Source organism: Epinephelus lanceolatus, chromosome 5 (genome assembly GCF_041903045.1).
Source record: "Epinephelus lanceolatus isolate andai-2023 chromosome 5, ASM4190304v1, whole genome shotgun sequence".
NCBI classification, from domain to species: Eukaryota; Metazoa; Chordata; class Actinopteri; order Perciformes; family Serranidae; genus Epinephelus; species Epinephelus lanceolatus.
In genome coordinates, this window is record NC_135738.1 from 6,574,709 (window position 1) to 6,596,339 (window position 21,631).

Genomic DNA, 21,631 nt, shown 5'->3' on the forward strand with positions numbered 1-21,631 from the left:
TAACTTATTACACTTGATCAGTAACCCTTCCCAACACTTTGTTTTTTTTTTTTTGTTTTTTGTTTTTTTACAAATGTTTGGGCAACAAAGCTGACAAATGTCTGTAACATTACACCATGGTGAGAAGATGGAAAACAACAAAATGAACGTTATACTTTTTACTGAAAAGAATACTCAGATGTAACTCCTTTGTAATCCCCAACGTTTTGAGTAGTAACTAAATAAGTATGTATTCTTTTTTCAGTAACATTACATCACATTACATTACAACATTGATTATATTTAGTAATCTAGTTACACGTAGCCTAACTAGTGACACCCTAACATCGACTATGAGCTAATAGCAAAGCCTTCTCTTTACATACACCAACATATAATTTACCTCCTGTTACAACCTGTGTAATTATTATTTTATTATTAAAAATGATTTTGGACTCACGAGAGGGTCCATAGCAAAAAAGAAAAAGGACACACACGACATGTAATATAAACACCAGCTCAATTCATCATTTGATTTTTTTTAAAAACAAAGCCATTCACATGTAGGTTATCTGTTTTCTGAGCCTGAATGCGTTAAAGCCTATGTTAAGAAAGATTCCTATGATACACCATGTTGAATTAAGATTGCAAAGAAGAATTAAGAAATGTCTCAGCACCACCAGCTGATGAGTTGTTTCTCTCTCTGGTCCAAATGCAGTAGTCTATATTTAACCTCCATTTTGTTCTTCTAGAAATCCATAATTACAGGTGGCCATAAAGTGTATTTATTATGTGATGCATTCATGAACAAAAAATAAGGTCTGACAGCAGATAACTCACTAACATTAAAGCAGGTGTCTCCAATGATGAGGGCATGTTTTTAGGTTTTGAGAAGTTCTGCTCACTTGACTTTCAACAAATTTTAAATGAAAAATACTCAAGTTTAAAAAAAAAAAAACTTTCCAAAATCATCATCGACTGTTCTGCAGCCTTTATTTACATATGAAAAATGACAAACATAAAAAATAATTATAATCAGTTAGTCTTTTCACAGTTGGTAGTACAACAGTTTTGTCTCTCACAGCACTTGAGTACTCATCGACACTTCCTTCTTACTTCTGACAAAATCATGCAGTTGAATCAGTCATCAAAAAGGATTATTTTCTTTTTTTTCTAAGTTTCATCTCAGACCTATAATTCTGATAAAGGCCTGTGTAACATGCATAAATACACGTGACAGAAAACGTCCACCAAGCAGTGACAGCTTTGCAAATCTAAGAACCCCTTTTCAGTAAAAAACAAAAAATAAACAAACAAACAAAAAACATCTATGTGTCCATTTTAAATATGGTTTTGTGGCTCATGCTCTTCTATATATCCAAATATGCAAGTGCACTTTCCACCCGTCAGAGGAAAATAAACTTCTTTGACATTAACATGAGGCACACAGTGATCACCAGAGTTCATAGAAACAGCATCATCAGATAAGGTCTAAAAATCAAGAAGGTCAACATAAAATACTCAGAAATCCTTTTTAAAAAAAAATCTGTCGCAATGGTTTATAAGAATACGTTAAAAAAAACAACAGTATGTGCCATGTAACCTGTTTATCCCTGAGGATGTATTCAGGCACAGTGTGTGCTGCTGTGGCAAATCACTCAGGTGGGTTAGTGCCAACATCCGTCTTCACGGCGTCCACCAGAAAACTGAGCTCATTGCACAGCGTCTCGTAGCGGTAGGCCATGCGGATCTGTGCCACGTTTGTTCGCCGGATATCGTTGCCCTCCGGTCCGTCCTGTAGATAGTTGGAGCCAATGAAGTGTTTCTTCTCCTGAAGGGTGAAAGATGGAGAGCAGATATTTTATAAATGTGGAAATCTTGTCAGTATTTGGCAGGTTGTTTTTTTTGTCCAGAGGAGCAGAGTGACCTCAGCATGGAGTTCTGATCATGTGGTTGGATCGTTGACCTTTCTCTGTGTGGACAGGCTGGTCAGTTTACAGCCTGACGGTATGAGTTTAATCTGTTTGAGGAGTCAGTAGCAATATGAGCTGCAGGACAAGGTTTCGTTGGACCGTTCCATAAACAGTTGGATTTATGACAGTGATGTGACGAGACTTTTATGGACCGTGAGATACCTGAGGCTGCGATTGTACAAAAGAGGAAGTGCTTATCATTATAATACAGGTGGGGCTAATAACATGTACTCAGTGTAGTTTGAAAAATTCAAATGGGTCGTTACCGGCTTTAATATATCTGCAGTGGCAAGAGAGGAAACTCTCGTGTGCCAAAAGATATTTGGGGCCATTTATAAACAGTGTCATCAGTAAACAGTTCGTCCAGCAGAGAGCACTGACAGGTTTATTATCAGCTGTCAAATGTCTGTCAGCCTGTTGGTATCAGCTTTAACTCACTCACACAGTTGAGGAGACCAGAGAAGGGTCTGGCTGCAGACCTCCAGCCACAGACCCCACCTCCAGTGTTTGGACCCATCTCCATCACCAGGACCTCCCCCACACCCCTTCCCCCTATTGTCGCAGGCTCAAAAGGGTGACATTGCGGAGGTAGAAAAACCGCGATGCTTTGTGGGCTTTGCAGGCAATTGGAAAGTTGTTTACGTTTGGCGACGCTACGCTTGTGTTCTGTTGTTGTTGTTTTAGCATTTTAAAAGTAACAATCGTTTGACAATGGTGCAGACTTGCTGTGTCATTAACTGCCACAATCGAAGAAGAAGAAACTTTAAGAAGTGAAAGTTAAAAATAAAGATAAACTCCATGTTGTGCCCACCCATGTATGACGATGGAGAGTTAGAGATTTATGGTGTGAAAATGCCCTAATTCTGAAATAAATAACAGAGAAGCCCATACATATTTTCCACATAAATACAGAGTGGATTTCAGGCTTCAAAGTATTTTTTGTTTGAAATAAATTGGACCAGCAGACACCAAGATATGTTAGTCAAAACCTGAGCGAGCAAACAGGCAGCACCACATGGAGGTGGGACACAGTGAGGCTTGTAAAGTTTACATACCTCTGAAATGACGACAGTCTTCTCTTTAAGGCGTAAAATTCGGAGGTCCTGCACCCACCCAAAGTTTACTTGCCCATGAGCCCTTAAAGATTTGGCATTCCTAAATCCGTCGCCAGTATAGTAACTTATACCGTTGATGAGATAGAGGACAAGCTCAGCTTCAGTCCAGTCCAGTCTCCGTGCTCAAACGGATCCACTCCACCTATTTTCTGGATTTTGGAACAGGCTCCAGCTTGTCTTGGTACCGTCTGACACACTTTTCCTTTGTCTGGTCCATTTAAATCTCTCGCTTCATGTCTCTCTCCCGGCGCAACGCAATGTAAACAAAACAATTTGCCCGTAAAAATGGCGCTGGTTACACACAATGCATTGTGAAGTTATGTGCCCTTTTGAGCCCTATGGCTTAACCAGTAATAATATCAGCCAATCACGTTGCAGTATTGATGGGAGCGCTTGGTGGCATTCTGAAACTAAGTTGGTGTTGTGAAAGCATCGTTTTAAACCTTTCTTTGGGGCTAAGTCTCTTTTTACTCTTGTCAAACCAGCCTGAATGTGATGTGATGTGTAACAGTGCCTTTCTTCACCTGTTCACAGTGAGATAAAAGCAGAAGGTGAGACTGTACCTGATGAGAGAGTCCGCTCTGTAACACACTGTTTCTGGCGATCTCACACAGATCACAGGTGCTCAGCTTCCACAGCTGGGCTGCGATGGCATACTCCTCCATCAAGGCCTCCTGAAGGGTTAAAGGAACATTTGATTTTAGGTTTAATGTACATTTTATGAACTGGTGTAAAATATGTTTCACTTTGAAAGCAGACATCTTTGACTGACTTATATGAGAGTCATGTATTTCTATGTGCCCTGCTGTTGGAGCTGAAGTATTAGTCCATCCATTTATTCACTCTTCGACATTTCATGGACAAAAATAAAACGATAAACTGAAAGAATAATTAGCAGATTAATGGATTAACTGATGAAGAGTCAACTACTGTGTGCTGGATCATGTTTCACTAAGTGAGGTCCTGTCCTGCACCACATGTTGTGTATAATACTGATGACATGTTTCGTTGCCCAGATGTCTGTGGACTCTTACATATCTGCTGTTGTCAGTGATTATAGTGATTGAGATATTAAAGGAGAATAAATGGTGATATGATGATTCTGCTTCTGGTGGTTCTGGTGGTTCTGACCTTGGTGTAGTGGAACTGCATGGGGTCGTCAGTGGACAGAGACACTCGCAGGCCTTTCTGGAGGAACTCTCTGAGCGGGTTCTTGGAGTACTGCAGGAACAGGCTGTTGTTGCTCAGGGGGGACATGGCGATGGGGACCTGGGCCAGGTAGTACAGGTACTGCAACACCGGACTCTGGGGAGGAGGAGGAGGAGGAGGGGGTGGAGGAGGAGGGGGTGTAGACACCAAAGTAATGTGAGTAATGCTGATGGAGTTACTGCAGAAAATGTACTATTTGAGGACAAAGGAATCATATGCAGATTTCCCACAGATATAAAAGTCTTACAGGGTTCAGCTCAGTGATTTAATAACATGATGATTCAGCCTTTATTCAGTTAGGGATGTTCAACTGGACAAAACATGATGATCAGTTGTTCTCCTACCAAAACAAATGGGTTTGAACCAATCGAGTGTCTGTTTCTGCGTATTGGGAAGGAAGGTAGTTTTATCCAGCTCTGTGTTGTTGCTCTGTGTGCTGCCAAAACCTGGCGCCCCTGGCCCATCGCTAGCAAAGCATGTTTCATGTCACCTGATGGACCTCTGCCGACAACAATTATACGTCTACACACCACAAAATAAACAAAAAACAGCGACCTATACTGTAAAACTTCACGTAGACCGCAGACCTTTCTCTGTTCATCTCCCTGTGGGCCGTGTCAGGTATCAGAGTGAGGACTGAGCATGCACTATTGGATCAAGTTTACGTTAGATCCAATATAAGATTTGTAATTGATAAGTTATTCAACAGCCTAATTTTTTTTATAAAGGTTACTCCTTACGTAATATTTGTACTGGATTGAATAAATAATTTGCATTCAGTGTGGCAGCCCAGGACCACTTGAGAACTCGCCAGGCAAACAGCTGTAGTGCTGCTCAAATATTAATTTTCACAATACAATATCCTTCTTTTTTCAATTCAAATGTAGACATTTAGTAATTTGCTTTTAGCATTCAGAAGTCGTTGAGTATCAAACCCTCGTATTCAGACTGCAGGACTTCACCTTCTTGAGGTTGAGTCCATGAGAGATGTTGTCAGCTGTGAGGAAGGCAGTGACCAGGTGTGTGATGGAGCCGGCCTCGCCACAGTGGGGACGAAACTGGAAGGTGTTCAGACCTCTCTCCCTGAGGAGAGACAAATAATGATGTCATTAACTACCAGCAGTAAAGATGGAGCATTTCCTGAGCTCCACTGAGTTCTGTCCTTCATGTGCACCTGGGATTGTTTTGTGTGCAGCAACTTCTGTTGTTGTTGTTATTTATGGGCGGGTGGCAGTGACACCCTGACGCTGACCTTGCCTTCATGGCTTCATATTTTTACTGTTGAACCTCTTTTTTCACTGATTCAAAACTTTAAAGCAATGCATAGCAGTTATTTTAAATTTCTGACATGCAGCTCACCCCAGAAACTTTCCCACAGTTATCATTAAACATGTTTGTCAGGCCTGTGATGGACGTGCAGCCTGTCCAGGTCCCCCACCACCCACTGGTGATTCTGGCCTCTGAAATCATCTTTAATTTAATAGGACTGGTCTGGTGTCCTAAAATCTACATGCAGGACTTACTTGCGAAGGTTGTTGAGCACCATGATGTTGGCATACATGTAGAACAGGTAGTAGGTGTAGGGAGGGTTGTTGTCTGTGGTCCACGCCTCAGGCTTTGGGCTTTTGTAGGAGAACATGTGGTCGCTGTGTTTGGACTCGTCATCCACGCTGTCAAATCCGGTCACCTGCAGGACAACAAATATCACACAACCATGCATCTTCTTCATCAGTGCAGAAAACATGTAGCTTCACCTCGTCTTCCTCTCCTCAGTCACTTCCACAACAAGTGTCACTGAATATCGCACAGACATGGCCGGCTGCTGTTTGACTTTAAGAAGTTCCTGCATGGTACAGAACCCACCCTCTGATAAAAGTACTCACGTATTTCAGGAACACATGTGTGGCTTTGTGCTTCTGTGGGTTGACTGTAGCCTTAAAGAGGGGGAGGAAAATGTTCTCCAACATCTTGGCGTAGTGTGGTACTAATTTCTTTGACCTAAAAATGTCACTGAAAGACAAAGAGAATCAAATCAACAAACAGATTTCCATAGAAACAACACAAACATTTCATCATCTGTTTGCTTGTTCAGGGCAGCCTGTTGAATGATGTCATCACTCCTGACTTATCTGAGTTTACAAGTTTGAAGCCAAAGTTTTGGCAGTTTATCTGTTTAATCTATGACTCAGAAAAATGCAGATATTTAGGTTTTAATTAGAAAATGTTGGTCCCAAACAAACTACTTGAAGTCTATCACTCTTTATTAAAAAGAGTTAAGATGAATCATTGGTTTAGTATCAACACTGTCGTTTAGCATATTATAATAAACTCAGATCATTTGTGTTATTAAATGAGGCGTGTTTGTTTTATTGAAAGAGACGCGCCTGCTGTCTCACTCAATACTTACTAGATCCTGGGGACTTGGATCATCCATCTCATGTTGGGTGAATGGACCTTATGCTGGATGAACCAGTTTGCTAAGCTCTCCCACTCGCTGGCAGAGCGGCCGTAAATGGACAGACGGGGCTCAGCATGCTGGTACTTACTCTCCTCCAGCTCTTTGGCAACTTCCTGAAACAGACGCCAAACCACAGGAAGTCGGTGAAGTTTCTCGATAATGCAGAAGTAAACATTTGTAAATGCTCACTGCACAGATAACAAGATAATTCTGTCACATCCGTGTAACACAGCAAGTGGACTTAAACTTCAAAACTTAAACTTCATGTCCTCCAGTAACACTTCATTAATCCACCAGCAGTGGGAGCAAGACATCTACAGCTACACCCAAGCCAACGATGAAAGATGAAACAAGTGTGTCTGCACGAAATACACGAAGATAAATTACATTTACACAGAGAAACAAATATTTGGAGCAGAGAGAGAGAAACTCTACTTTAGATAAAATGCTAAAAGCTAAATAAAATGAGAGACCCCACACAGCTGCTGTCGGAGATTGTTCAGTGCAGTCTGTTCACTTTCGATTTTTTAAATATCTTGATTAGTTTTTTTGTGTTCTGGTCCTATGAAAAATAAAACAGTTGAATTAAACTTGATCAACCCAGAGAGGTACTTTATAGAGCTTTAATTGACTGTTATTTTGCCTATTCTTTTCTTGACCAATCATTTTATCAATAAAATGTCAGACTAGTGAAACTTGGTTGGTGTAATGTCCCAGAGGCCGAGGTAATGTCTTTAAATGGTTTATTTTATTTGACCAGCAGTCCAAAAATCCAAAGCTGTATTTTCATTTTCAAATATGACAAAGGTTAGCATCACATATAAGAAACATTTACAACAAATGTTTGGCTTAAAAAAAATCTAAAACAATTATCCATTTAGCAGAATAGTTTCCTACATTTCTGTCAATCAAATAGACGATAAACAGGATTAATGATGCAACTCTGGTGCTTTCACATATTTTGTTTAATAGACGTTTTTCACTGCAGAAAGTTTGACAAGAAAAACATGAATATTCCCAGTTAATCATGACAGTGAGCCTGGGGACACTAAATCTGAAACTAATGAACAGAATTATCATTTATTTTATTAGCCTATTTATTTGTGTTTTGCCTTCTGTGAGATATCAAATGTTTTTAGTTAGAAGAAGCCTACTGGACGTCTTTTTGAAGACTGTACCTCACTGACACCTCACTGACCCTCATTTAGGACTGTTTATATTAACTTCAGTATCACAGCACTGTGTTGGGTCTGTCGTCTTGCTGTACGTGCTTCAGCCCCCCCGTTATCCACAGCGTGTCCTCTAACTTGTGCCGACATTTTCTTTCATGGATGTTCTGTATCGTAGCAACCAAAGCGTATCAGCTGAAAAAATGCTGCGCTGTGTTCTGCATTTAACAATGAACTGTTAACTGTAAGTATTAATTTATTTTAAAACTGTTGTCTTTCATTTAAAAAGCAACAAACTACCTGATAATAGCTGAACAATACGGCTCATTTACAAAGCACTACAATCAGGATAAATAATCAGGCCAGTCACTGGGGAGGGAAATTACTGCAGGGTATTAAATCATCATCATCATTAAATGACAAGTGAGCAAACAGGCCTAATATATTTTATTCATTTATTGATTCAATTTTGAGTCTACTTTAATCATATATTGGCCAAACTGTGGGCAGTGTGAAGAGTATATGTCTGTCAAACCCAGTTTATGTAATACAGAGACAGTTCAGGGTCCTCAGTGTGCAGAAATATTTAAATAAGAGTGATAATATGAATCCCTTATCCCTCGCCAAAATTTAGTGCAAGTTTGGAGCGTTATTTGGCCCCCTTTCCAACAAGATAGTGAAACGTGTTTGGTATTAATGGATGCCTTATGTTCTTTAGTTTAAAGCGATAGTTCAGGTTTTTGGACATGAAGTTGTGAAACGCTGACCATCTGTAGCTCTGATGTGACGGTGTCACTACTGTCAACGAGCCTCCTGCTCTGAGAAATGGCCCGTAGCTTTCCGGAGAAAAAGTAGCTCTGAAGATAAAAGGGGGGCACGTAACCAAAAGGTTTTAAGCTACAAAAAAGTATGCATGTGTTTTGTTAGACTATTTCAATAATTTTAAAACATCCCCGCATTATGTCAGACCTTGCTATCAATTGGGACTATTTTCTGGCCAGTATCACTCTGCCGTGCAGGCCCACAAGACAGCACGCGAACAGAAATCAATTAGACATTTCATCACCACGGCATGCAGGTGTGCAGGATAGCAACGGCTAACGAAAACTTCATCGGCTGTTTCCAACAGAGAACCAGTAGGCTATTATTAGTGAGGAAGAAGATGTGCTAGCCATATATACATATATATACCTACTACTACAGCGCGAACACCGGCTCAGGCTCACGACACACCCTCGTCAGCTGCTGTAGGTAAACAGAGGGATACCAAAATGGTGCGAACTTGTGATTTCCCCAGCTGTGGTAATAAAAACATCGCCGGCTCCCAATTCCATCGGTTTCCTGTTACAGATGTAACCCGTAGGCAACTGCACGGCAGAGTGATACTGGCCAGAAAATAGTCCCAATTGATAGCAAGGTCTGACGTAATGCGGGGATGTTTTAAAATTATTGAAATAGTCTAACAAAACACATGCATACTTTTTTGTAGCTTAAAACCTTTTGGTTACGTGTCCCCCGTACATCTTCAGAACTACTTTTTCTCCGGTAAGCTACGGGCCATTTCTCAGAGCAGGAGGCTCGTTGACAGTAGTGACACCGTCACATCAGAGCTACAGATGGTCAGCATTTCACACAACTTCATGTCCAAAAACCTGAACTATCACTTTAATATCATACCTGTGTTGTCACTTCACACTTTATAACTGAGCAGATACAGCAGGTTTTATTTGCTAACATTACTCTGCCTCACCCCTCATCTTCAGCTCTGCCTGTCACACTTGCTGCTTCCTCACTCCTCACAGCATCAGATGGCATGTTGAAATGTGTTTTAATAAGTTTGACAGCTCTGCCCCCTTTATTGGTCTCATTTGTTTCCTGGAGTTTGTTTACTTATTGTAATTTCAGTGCAGCTTCACCCAACTTCAACCTGAGCAGGAATCTAGTTCAACCAGACACCTGGAAACATGACCATGCACAGCCTCTCAGGACATTGGTGCTTTAATTACACTGTACCTTGATGAGACGTGCAAAGTATTCTCCTTTGATGTCGTTGTCTGTTTTCAAGTAGATCTCTCGCAGCTCGCTGGCGCCCACAGGGTTGTATTTGGAGTTGAACTTGTCAAAGCGGTGAAATGTTTGTCTTCCCTGTGAGAGTCATTCGTGAGAGAGGGTGAATCTTACGTACAGATGATCTCATTCTGCGTCCAACAAAGTGACTGTATTGATTATTTTCATATTAGACACTTAGAGGACTTTGCATGGAACATAAAAACGATTGCATAACACCATATGAAATGCATGAAAAGCCATAATTACATCCTCGTGTCAGTGAGCACAGGTTAGTGAAATGTGCTGTGGTTATTTAAAAACTTAATTCTTGGCAGGCACATCAGAGTTATGTAATTACCTGATCTATATGCCTCTAGGACATCATGTTAATACAAGGTAAACCTGATGTGTGACAACATGGCCGACATGTCACTGGAATCTTTTTATTTTTTTAAGACCTCTGACAGACATGACTTTGTTCTTACAGCGTGCACGTCCAGAGAGTCCACAGTGAGGTCGTAGGGGTCCATGTTGAGTTTGTTGAAGACCTCTTTGAGTGTGAGCTTCTGGCCACCCTTCTCCAGGACCACGCGATCTGCCTCCGTCTGGTAGGTGGTCTTTATAAACTTCAGCAGATGCTTCTGGTTCATGCAAGCAGCAGCGTGTATGTGTGTGTCCACCTGAGGTTGACACAAAGCAGACAGTGAGGACGTGCATGACTTCACTGGATGAGTTACAGGAAGTCCATAAAGTCAAGTTTATTTAGATTGAAGGAACTAAAGTTAGAAATAACTCCTGCTGTAGTGAGACGACCCTTCAGAGGAAAAGCTCAGGCTGAAGCAGCGTCCGCCAGATGAGCTGTTTTACATCATTATAATACAGAGTCCCTGTCGGTAGGGCTGCAGTCAGCAGAAAGTGTCCGGGTACATTCAGGTTCCAGTGTAATGACTGTTTGTTCACTGCACAGAAGGAATAAAGCATCTGTATGATGCACTGTTATCACACTGTCTTCTGACCGTTTTCACTGCTGAGTTGATGGACTGTAAAAGCTAGGGACCATTTACGTGTCAGGCTAAAGCTAATTGTGTTAGCACAAAGAAACCAGAGGTCCCCTAAATACGATACGAAGCCGCGAGGCTGGAAAGGTTATGTTAACATTCATTTAAAGAGGCAACAGACAGCATCTTTTCCTAAATATATCATTATGAAAATAATGTGGGTTGCACAGGGTAGTGGCCACAGTAAAATCAGACTATCAGCGTTTACATAGGTTACTTAGTGGCTTGGCAATCTTTGTAATAAGCTTCTGCCACCAGGGGCGAAATTTTGCGGAAAAAAATCTGCTTTACAGCAGGAAACACGTCATGTATTGCGAAACTGGTCGGTCGGCCAATCAGGGACTGGAGCTGGTCCTCATGAGGAGTTGGGCATGAGATAGTTGAGTCACAAGCACAATGGCAGACGGACAAAGTTTGGAGACAAGTGAAAAATGGCCTAGCAAAAGAAAAGGAGCTCCTCTGTCTGAGGAGGCAAAGAAGAGCAAAAAGGAGAGTGATAAAAGAAGAGGAAAAACAAGAGTAAACCTCAGTCAGGTGTTCAAGAGATGGAGGGAGCTCCATCACCAAAGAGGCTTCAAAGCCCATGTCCAGCTAGCTTTCTTTCTAATGGATCAGTAAGTAACACGGCTAAATGTTAGCTAGTCCAGAGAGGACTGTACTGTACTGGCTGCTAGTTCATTCCTAGCTGGCCAGCATCGCAAATCGCCACAACCAGGGACCGGGTAGTGAGTGTTACCACCCCCCCCCCTCCCCCCTGTACATATTGGTATGCATTCTGGTATAATTATTTGCATTACTATTTGTTTTTTCTTCAGATAAATCTGATAATTGTTGCTCGGTCTCTTTACTCATTTATTTAGTAGAGTGTCCACACACCTTCTCATTCTGCATATACATAGAGGTATACTGGTGGCTTTACAGCCTACATTTTATTGATTATCTCTGATCCCCACACTCAATTTGGTCATTGCGACAGTGCGGCACAACACCACTGATGCTAGGTGGCGCCAAGCTAAAAAAAACGACTCCTATCTGTTGCCTCTTCTTTTTTAAATTAATTATTTATTTTCTGTGTAGATGCTCTCCTCTACAAAATCACACCAATAACTCTAGAATGATCCAGTGCTTCCAAATTAAGATATTCAAGTCATCTGGTGAACATTCCTGTGTTGTTTAATATATGTCTCAGAAAACAAACGAGTGTGATTTGTATATTGAACCTGATGGAAGAATACAAACCAACCTTTCTGACGTTGTAGAAGTCTCTGTGAGGAACACATTTCAGCTCTTTGAGCTCGGCCATTTCATTCAGCATTTCATGGAGGTAGAATTTAGAGGCCAAGAAGTTGAGCCGTCTGTGACAGTAGGTTTTCCTGCAAGGCAACACAACATAAGATCATGTTAACATGTCGTTTGATAGAGTCCTGACTAACCTTCTGCTCCAGGAAGAAAAGACTGTTCACACTGTTCTGTGATAAATCAGTTCAAATCTTTCATTTGAGCTGTTGTTGTGAGCAGTGGTCATGTTGACGTGTACTCACGTTGGGCCGTCAGCGATCATTGCGAGAACGTGGTTCAGGTCGATGGCGAAGGTCTCAATGTCGGGGTAAGGGAGGTTGTGAGGCCGCTGTTGTTTCAGGGCCTCTGCGTCGTCGTAAACATGAATGATGCCGTCCTTCATCTGCAGCTCGTAGTTCAGGTCCTCAGGGATGCCCTCCATGGAGTACGGGTCCTCCCCTTCATGAGGGAAAGGCCAGGTGTCTGCAGACGACAGGCGGAAATAAATCACACGGCAAATAAGGGATAATCACAGTGGAATGAGATGTATATGAAGCATATGACACATGCTCTGTAATCAGCACCTGAAATGCACCTTGGGAGATGTAGTCAATGTCTTACTAAAAGTTTTTACAGTCTTGTATCTTTTGACGTTTTTATCAATAAAGCTTTGATAAATGATCCAAACAGAAGAGTTCAGTCTCTGTCTGAGCCGTAGAAGTGCTCAGACTGTTGGTCAGGTAACACTGTCTGTGGGAACAGTGACTGGGACAGCTCGTCCCATGGCACGACTCTACTGGGAATGAAAGAATAAAGACTGGAAAGAAGGAGGAATTTTAACCTGTAAAGCTTTTCTAAAGAGGAAGTTGTCTCAATGGCCCTACCTGGCATGACCTCATCTTCTTCCCGCCACTCCTCATTTCTGGCGTTGCAGAGGAATTGGGCAGTGGTCCTGGGGAAGTGATGGTAGGCCAGTCTGGAGTATTTCTCTCTGATGAAGAGCGCCCCGAGGAGGCTTTGGGCTGCCTGCTCATAATCCTCAACTGTGATCTGAAAAAGAAAAGTTAAGTTTTATATACATATATATTTTTCCACCGATCTGTCCTTAATTGCCCTTTTTTAGAATTAAACTGTGGTTCACAGATAAATGTGTGCTGTCTCTGGTGTTGCTGTACATCAGTTTAAAGGGCAGTGATACTGGAGGTCCTCAGATCTCGAGTGTTTCAACAACCACAAAATAATAAGCAGTCTCAGCAATATTGAGTTGACATTTATTTCTGTCCTTTTCTGGGGTGTGAAGTCTTTCACTCTGACAGTGAAATCGTTTTTCTGTTGTACAGAGAACAAACCCTTTACATTTGGGTGAAACATGGCCTCTTCTCTCAGGCCAAATATTTTTGTGCCTCTGTGCCAGCGTGGCTAGAGTCCTAAGTCCTAACTGGATGCGAGGAAGCATCTGCGAGTTAACCAGTTTGACGGTTTGAGTGACGCGGTGCAGCACGATGTGGTGCACCATTTTGAGCTGAACTTTTGTCGGACGCCCATTGTCTGTTTTTATTCTGTCACTTGCGTTGGAAGTGCTTCAGTGGACGAGGAACAGCTGATTGATGAGGTTTAATGAGGAATTACCAGCAGGATACCTCCTGACAGGCTGTCACAGGCTGGAGGGAGACTGACAGGAAGATGAATGTTTCTGGTAAGAACTGGGAGCTACAACAATGATATCTGTAAGTTTCCTGTGATATTGTTGTTGTGAATATGGATATAAAGGAAGTTCGTGTTCACTAATCTTTTCAGTGATCACTCTGAGACCACAGCTGATGGTGTGTGGTTTGTTAACATGATGTGATGGACTTAATATTTCATAGATTCAGTGTGGACAGAGAGTGTCTGATGTCACACAATGTGGCGCTATAGTCTGATGCTTGCATCCAGTCAGGACATGGTGTCACCAAGTCCCTCCTGTAGCCATAGACTTTAGGTCTCCTTCTCTCTTGTCTGTTTGATGTTTTGTGTGCAGCCACTTCTGTTAATGATGATGCTCATGTTTGAGCGCAGGGAGAAGCTGCTGTGTGAAGCTTCAGTTGTGTGTTCATATTGTGTGTAGTCGTGCATCTATGTGCTGGAGTGTTCCTCCTGTTTACCCCGGCACAGTAATCTCCACTGATGGTTACTCTCTGGAAGTCTGGGAAGTCCCCTGGCAGACAAGGTTCTGGTGTGGACGGGGCGAGCAGCGGGGAAGGCAAGGCCCACTCATTACCGCCAGGTATCTGCAGAGACACCGAATGCGAACGCTTCAACATGAAACTCTTCTTCCTGGAGACACACAAGAGAAGACGTTAGTCTCCTGACAAACTAAAGGTGTCCCTCAGAGCCACTGCAGAACACTGGGAGTATGTTCTGTTGTTTCCTGCTCAGAGATGTAAGATGTGAAGACAGAAGGAGACACATGTTCGATCAAACATTTCCTACTTCTTAGCAGACTCCTGAGACTGCTCCTCAGCCAGCTCCTTCTGCAGCTCCCTCTCTCTGTCCTCATGCAGGCCAATGGGACAGTCCTCGGGCACGGTGAACAGTGCCAGAGCATCCTTGTTGTCTTCCTCTTTCAGGGCCGAGGCGAACACCTTCTCTGCTAGCAGTCGCACCTTCTCATCCACCTCACTCATAGAAATCCTCGGGAACAGCCGGGGTAAATCTGAGGGAGTGGAGAACGAGAGAGAGTTTTAGTCAGCTCTGTTTCTCTCTTGGCAGGAAAGGTTGTGGTTAAAGAGGTATCTGAGAGGAAAGGCCAACCTGCTAACATGTAATATTTCATCTCATTAATGTGATGAAATACGGCAGCACGTAAAGGAGAGATAAGATTGTGTTAGTGGTGGCAGTAAATATAAATACCAGCAGGATAAACATGAGATCTGTGAAATATGAGTGTGAGGTCGGGGGGGTTGGTGGGGGGGGTTAAGGGATGAGCTTTTGGGATGCCTCATCATAATTCAGCAGTCAACATGTCTTGAGTGGCTCCATGTTCTGCCAACGTGTCGGGCAGGTTACAGTAAACACAGTTGTTTACACAGTGTGACCTCTCGACCCCTCAGGGCTGAAGGGTCCCCGGCTCTAGGATTACACCGCTGTAAACATGAAAACATGCTGCATCCTCAGTCTGTGGTTAGTTTGTCTGGTGTGACAGTTTATTTTAGTGGTTCTCACTTTTAAAGTAATTCAGGTTCAATCCAACAGCATGACATCATTATCCTGCAGAACAGGATCAGAGAAGGTGGAGGTGTGACTCTCACTCAGCACCGCATTGGTCAGCTTCAGTTCAGGGGGATTATTAATGCATATTGATGCATTTGACACTGAGACATCCTCAAACTCAAGACGTAGCTTAACTTAAAACGTGAACGCGATGCACATGGAGTTCTCGCAGGACGAAAAAAATTGGGTACCCTGGGTGTGTTGGTTGTTGACGTTCTGGGATGCCGTGTCAACTTCAGCCTGTTACATGCATTGTCTGTTTTCAAAATACACTTCTGTTTTCACAGGAAATGTACAGTTTGCATACAGTCTCTTTCAAAATAAAAGCTCTGACAGATGCCATCAGGCACCATTAAACAATAACAGTGACTGGCTGGGTGTCATGCCAATATGAAAGGACTAGGGCTGTAGTCTCCTGGTCGACTAGTCCATTATTTGGTTGCTATGCTCTCGTCCAACCAAATTCTCATTAGTCGAATAGTCGCCATGTTACTTTTATAAGGAGAAAAGTGCTACATCAACAGCTTTCCAGGATTAATCCATTATTTCCTGTGGCGGGGGAACAGGCTAAGTTACCTGTGAAAATGGGTTGTTGACAGAAAGTTGAACTCGCCCACCCTCACACTCAGCATTGCGGTGAGGCAGACCTCCTGTCTGTTTCTGTAAGCTGAAACCATTTCCCTCAGTGGAAACGAAGCTTGTATTTACTTGTATTTCACAGATAAGAAACAATAAATTGTGAAGACAGTAAAGCCTCCACTAAAATAGCATTTTAAGTTGTGTGTGTGATTTATCCTTCAGGGATTTATACTTCGGGATTTATCCTGGCTTCATATGAGCAGAGGAAATCTCCGCTCGTCGCTAGGCTAATTTTTACAGTGTAAAATGCCATAGGCTGGCGCTAATAACGTTAGCATGTTGTATTTGCTTGGAAAACGTGTTTAGTATAAGACAGTTGTTTTGTTTGGGAATGTTGTGAGTTGTAATGGAGCCAAATTATGTACCGTTACCTTTGTTACATGTTGCTGTTGTCTCTGGCTTTATATGAGAAGAGGAAAAGATTGCTAGACGCTAGGCTAATTTATACAATGTAAAACACCATAGACTTGTTCTAATAACGTTAGCATGTTGTATTGGTGGGGGAAATGTGTCCAGATAAGGATAAGTGTTTGTCTGTAAATTCTGCGATTTATAGTGAAGCCAATTTGTGTACTTGTGTTTGAAATTGTCTCTATTAAGCCATGTTTAATGTGTGTTTTGAATCAACTATATAAATAAAGTTTGATTTGAATTAAACTTTACAGCACTTAACACAGTCCTCCACCGCCGACTAGTGTTTTGGAGGTGTAACTGCAGAGTGACACAGACACACCACCGCAGAAGTAAAAATATCGTGCAATTTTTTTTTTTTCCCCCACGACTAATCGATTAGTTGAAGATTATGTGCGACTTTAGTCGACCAAAATTTTCTTTGGTTGACTACAGCCCTAGAAAGGACGGCTTTTTTCATTGGTGTGTGACGCAGGAAGTCACTGACCAAGCGCCAGTTTTCGACAACTTCGGAGTGAGACCGGTTGTTTTTTTCCCTGCGTTCTGTCTCTCCCTCCATGTTTGCCTCTGAGCTGAAGATATGTCTGAGTAGAGTTTGAGTCTGATGAGTTTGAAAAACACCAGCAAGTAGGGCAAAAAAAAAAAGTTATTAGAGGTCCTTGAAAAGTCCTGGAAAGGTTTTGAAGTTTAGTCTATGAAAATGTGTGGGAACCTTCTTTACATCTTAATTTCTGAGTCAACGTTGTTGCAGAAACTGTAAATCAGACCAACTCTACGTAAACATTCCCAAAGACTCTTTAGATGACGACTGTCGTAGTTCGGATTTGACTGTAAATGGTAAAGAGCGTCTGACCCTCTGCTGCTCAACTGCACTTATCAGCATTCCCACAGTTTGGTTCTCTTGACCTTCTGGGTGGGAAACAGAAATGTTTATTTGTATTGACCTGATTCTCGTACATACCGACGGCAGAGACTCTGTTCTATTTTTAAACCTGAGACCCTGTGAATTCATATTTTCATCCAGACAGCAGAGTTGTTTTTTAAATAAATTTTCCAGCTTGCTTAATCCCCTCGGTGTGAAGAACTACTGTTGCTGTCCAACAACCCATCTGTAGTGAAGATATTTGGCTGTTCTGATCACCATTTCATCACTGTTACTATTAATATTAAAGCTGCAGCAAGTGTAGTCACTGAGCCAGCTCCAGGATCAGTCCCCCCACGTGGAGGAATCCAGATCAACAAGCGCAGGACAGGATTTGCAGTACTGTTGGATCAGATTGCATACTGGTCCGCTGCATCCAAAGTGGGTTAGATGGAACTCCATCTGTCTGAAAACTCTCAACCACCTTGGCAGGTTTCCAGATGACACCATTAACGTCTGCCCACACATTGGCACAATTTTTTCAGTCTGTTCCTTGGCCGGCACATTTTTGAGGCCGGCATTGCTGACAAGCCTCTCAGCATATGTACGCTCTCCCCGCTGGAACAGCTGAGCAGCCTCTAGTATGACCTTGACCTATATCCACCGACACAGAAACCTGACCCACAAAAAGCAGACTAGGTATGACGGGAGGGTCTTTTTAAAGGTGTACATGCAGGAACAATGTACAGACTCATACAGCACTAATCCCTGCAGTCATCACTCTGACCCTCTGTCAGTGTGTGTGTGTGTGGTGGATTTATCTGCAGAGACTCTGCTCTCTGACGCTGTGTCTTAGTTTCATCTCATTTGCTGTGTTTGGGACGTTCCTACACCCAGCACGCAGGTGAGGTCGGGACTTTATAAAAAGGAAGTGACCAGGTGCCAGCCCGAAGCAGCACGCATTTAAGAGGAAGCGACAAAAATCACGCACACAGCACAGAAAAAAGACACAATTGTAGTGAGACGAAACGCCAAACAGACAAAGGTTTTTTCACAAAGAAGTGAATCAGGCGTCACTTTTGGTAGCGATAGTGTTTTTGAACAGCAACTGACATTTCCTGTGGAGTAATCTGACAGCCACTGACCAATAACTAAGGGACTGTTTTTGACTGTTTTTGACTGTTGTTGTCTGTTGCGAGCAGCACCGCTCATTCAGAGATTACTGCTGGTAAAACCATCTCTGTAGCGAGACGGCATTGCTGTGATGACATGGTGGCCGCCCTCCTCCCTCCGATTTGTGAATCTTGTGATAGTGATGAAGTTATCCGCTTTGTTCTCCCTATGATTGGCTAGTATTCTTTGCCTTTGTTGGCTGGATTGGTTAAGTTTAGGCAAGAGGAGTGGGCTTGGTTAGGGTTAGGGTAAGAATGTCAGGGTAAGCCAGTGCAGGAAACTGAAGAGCAGCAAAAACAATTTAACACCAACACGTGCAACCGCTCAAAAATATTCTCAACTGTGAAGTGATGAATGGTTAACTGTTGACATCTTCACATTTGACACTTAAAAAATGTGTTTTGTTTTAACCTCTTGCACTCCACCCCCATTTTGTAGTGAAAACGCCTAAAATGACATACCCAAATTAAAATGACTGTAGTGTCTGAACCGCTCTGACTACATGCATGCATGAGGTCTTGCCAGAAAGTAAACTCTCTGGAGTTTCTTGTGAAAGAAACACTCTTGGTGATACAAAGACAGAATAATGGGCCTCTGAAGTCAGTATAAAATTGAAGATTTTGCCTAAAATAAAATAAAAAATTATTTTCAGGATGAATAACTGTCTGTGGCTTCATTTGAGCAGGTAAATGACACTGTGGGGCTGTAGGCACACTATCAGTGAACATTTGCTTCAAATTTGAAGAAGACTGCTCAAAGTATGACCATTCTACAGTGTTTTTTCCATGCAAAGATCCAGGCGGAGCTCAAAATGACAAGTCGGTCACTCAGCTTCAAAACAGAACTATCAGTGATCAAACAACACTCAGCCAGCTTCAAACATTGTACCTTATTGAAATCAGGCATGATTATGATAGCTGATGTTGTTTATGACACAGAGACACCATAAAATATCACCAAATAAAGCCATATGAAACGTGAAAGTTATGATCCCACTTTCTAGGCGGTATATCTCAGCCAAAAATAGTGGTAGGAGTGAGACTGTTAGCTTTTATAAAACAGCTAAGTCTCCACTCGCAGCTCCGCTTAAGATCGCGAGTAATCCTTTAACTTTTCCCCTCGAAAAACGGCATGACATGACTTGTCACCGCTCATCACGATTTTGGACTTTGTGTGTTTAGGCTGCTCTGGTGCAAAATCCATAAGGAATAAAAGAAAAACAATGTCATTTTTGAAAAGTCGAGAGCTTCCTGAATCCGGTAATACCAAACATCACATGGTTTGATGACGTAGTGTGCCTGGGAGATACCATTTAACAGAGGAGGGAGGAAGCGTGGACGCGGGCGTCCAAGCGGAGTTAGAGAGGTTTTAATCAACCTGTCATGAAGCCTTAAATGTCCGTAAAATGTCTACATCAGTAAAATCCTTCAGTAATTCAAAACACTCATGTTTATAGTGTATGAACTTTGTTTCAGTCGTGACTTTTGTCTTAAAACTGTTGTGCTCGTATTCAGAAAGTCGTCCATCAGATCTCAGAGCGCACACATTGAATGAACCTGTTGATACCTGGTCATTGTCATCACACTCAGTGTTAGTGCACAGCTCCAGATTCTGTCTCTTACCTTCTGCTGTGAGTTTGGCCATGTTTGGCTCTGCTTCAGTGTTTGCCTGTTGAGTCAAGTGTCTCAGCTGTCATGTGTCTGCTTCTTCTATCTCTTATCTTTGTCTCCACTGTCTGTCATATGTCTGCCACTCGTAGTTGTGTCTCAGAGAACACTGTACAGTGACTCTGTCAGCTCTCAGCTCTGGTGTCTGTGTCTGTCTGAGATCTACGATGCTTCTCCTCTGGCTTTTCTTTGTGACTGCCTCGGCCAGGCTTCGCTCTGCTGTTTATGAACTCGGTGCTTGTATGTATAATGCAGCTGCTGGTTGTTGCGGTCTTGAGTGTCCCTCTCTATCTCTATTTTAGGGTGTTGAGAGCGTCATGGCAACAGGGCTGCTAATCCAAGCTGGTATGTCACAACTGGCTGCTAACATGTGAGCGCTGGTTGTCTGTGAGACGGGGCAGTGAGGGGGGTGAGAACTGTGGCTCAAAGGTGAAGTTAAAACTCTGGTAAAGTACATTAGAAAAAGTCTTTATCTTTTCTCACGTGACAGTGTCATCGTCTGACCAAGCATTTGAAGAGCAGAGAGGTCAGTTATGGACTGACCAGCTGAGTGTCCGGTGACATCATCAGCCAGCTTGAGTCGAGCTCAGACCGGTCAGTTCACACCGCTGACACTTTTCTAAAACAGTTTCATCTCATCGTCAATCCAAACTGGATTTTAAACCCACTTCAGTTTTTCCCTAACTGAAATTAGACTCTTCAAAGACTTCAGACATATAACTTTGATTCACACTGAAAAATCATCTTGTTTTTAATATACTGATTAAAAACTCAAACTTGTCGTAGCTCTATACATGTTGCTGTCTGGTGACACTTGAGATGTTTCCTGCTCAGTTAAGTCAGTGGAACCAGAAGGATCAGCAGGGTTGTTCAGTTTAATCCTTTTTTAATAAGTGGGATTAGGAGGTGTTTGACTTTCTGAGACCACAGTTAGTTTGCTATTCTGTGTGAACGTGTGTGTGTCTAATGTTTCTACTCCACTGGTGTGTTTAGTGACTCACCGCTCCCAAAGCAGGGCACAGACTGCTGCTTACAAAGAGGCGTGTCCCGTCTCTTCATTTTGATCTGTGATGAGAGAAACAGAGCTTTAGTGGACCGTGGATTAATCCTCAGTTTAATGGTGGAAGAACAAGTGAGAGCTGAATCCTCTGTAGACCTGACATCTACCAGCTCAAAGTAACGTGGTAAAGAAGAAGCACCAAGGTGGTTCATTGTGTTGATATACAGTCACTTCCAGGTGGACAACTGGCAATTAATTTGAATTGCAGAGATGTGAATCAGCACTCGTTTATTTCTGTTGTCATTTACAGCAGAGGGTCAGAAGTCCTGCACCACCTCA

General features: G+C 42.4%; 1 protein-coding gene across 2 annotated transcripts in view; it reads right to left on the bottom strand.

Annotated features, from left to right (window-relative positions):
* Positions 1-955: 955 nt before the first annotated feature.
* ampd3b (adenosine monophosphate deaminase 3b) overlaps positions 956-21,631 on the bottom strand; it is a 31,149-nt gene continuing 10,473 nt past the window's right edge. The window contains exons 1-15 of one of the 2 annotated variants that reach the window (XM_033634131.2): positions 20,248-20,489; positions 14,761-14,983; positions 14,433-14,604; positions 13,173-13,338; positions 12,552-12,771; positions 12,254-12,383; positions 10,438-10,632; positions 9,917-10,048; positions 6,684-6,847; positions 6,160-6,286; positions 5,800-5,963; positions 5,239-5,359; positions 4,199-4,372; positions 3,631-3,741; positions 956-1,810 (exon numbers count right to left, since the gene is read on the bottom strand). In XM_033634131.2, coding sequence (XP_033490022.2) covers positions 1,634-1,810; positions 3,631-3,741; positions 4,199-4,372; positions 5,239-5,359; positions 5,800-5,963; positions 6,160-6,286; positions 6,684-6,847; positions 9,917-10,048; positions 10,438-10,632; positions 12,254-12,383; positions 12,552-12,771; positions 13,173-13,338; positions 14,433-14,604; positions 14,761-14,983; positions 20,248-20,269 — 2,298 coding nt within the window. In that variant the 5' untranslated portion in view covers positions 20,270-20,489 and the 3' untranslated portion in view covers positions 956-1,633. Of the gene's footprint in view, positions 1,811-3,630; positions 3,742-4,198; positions 4,373-5,238; positions 5,360-5,799; positions 5,964-6,159; positions 6,287-6,683; positions 6,848-9,916; positions 10,049-10,437; positions 10,633-12,253; positions 12,384-12,551; positions 12,772-13,172; positions 13,339-14,432; positions 14,605-14,760; positions 14,984-20,247; positions 20,490-21,293; positions 21,358-21,631 lie in introns of those variants that run through there. The other variant, XM_033634130.2, reaches the window with a different exon arrangement.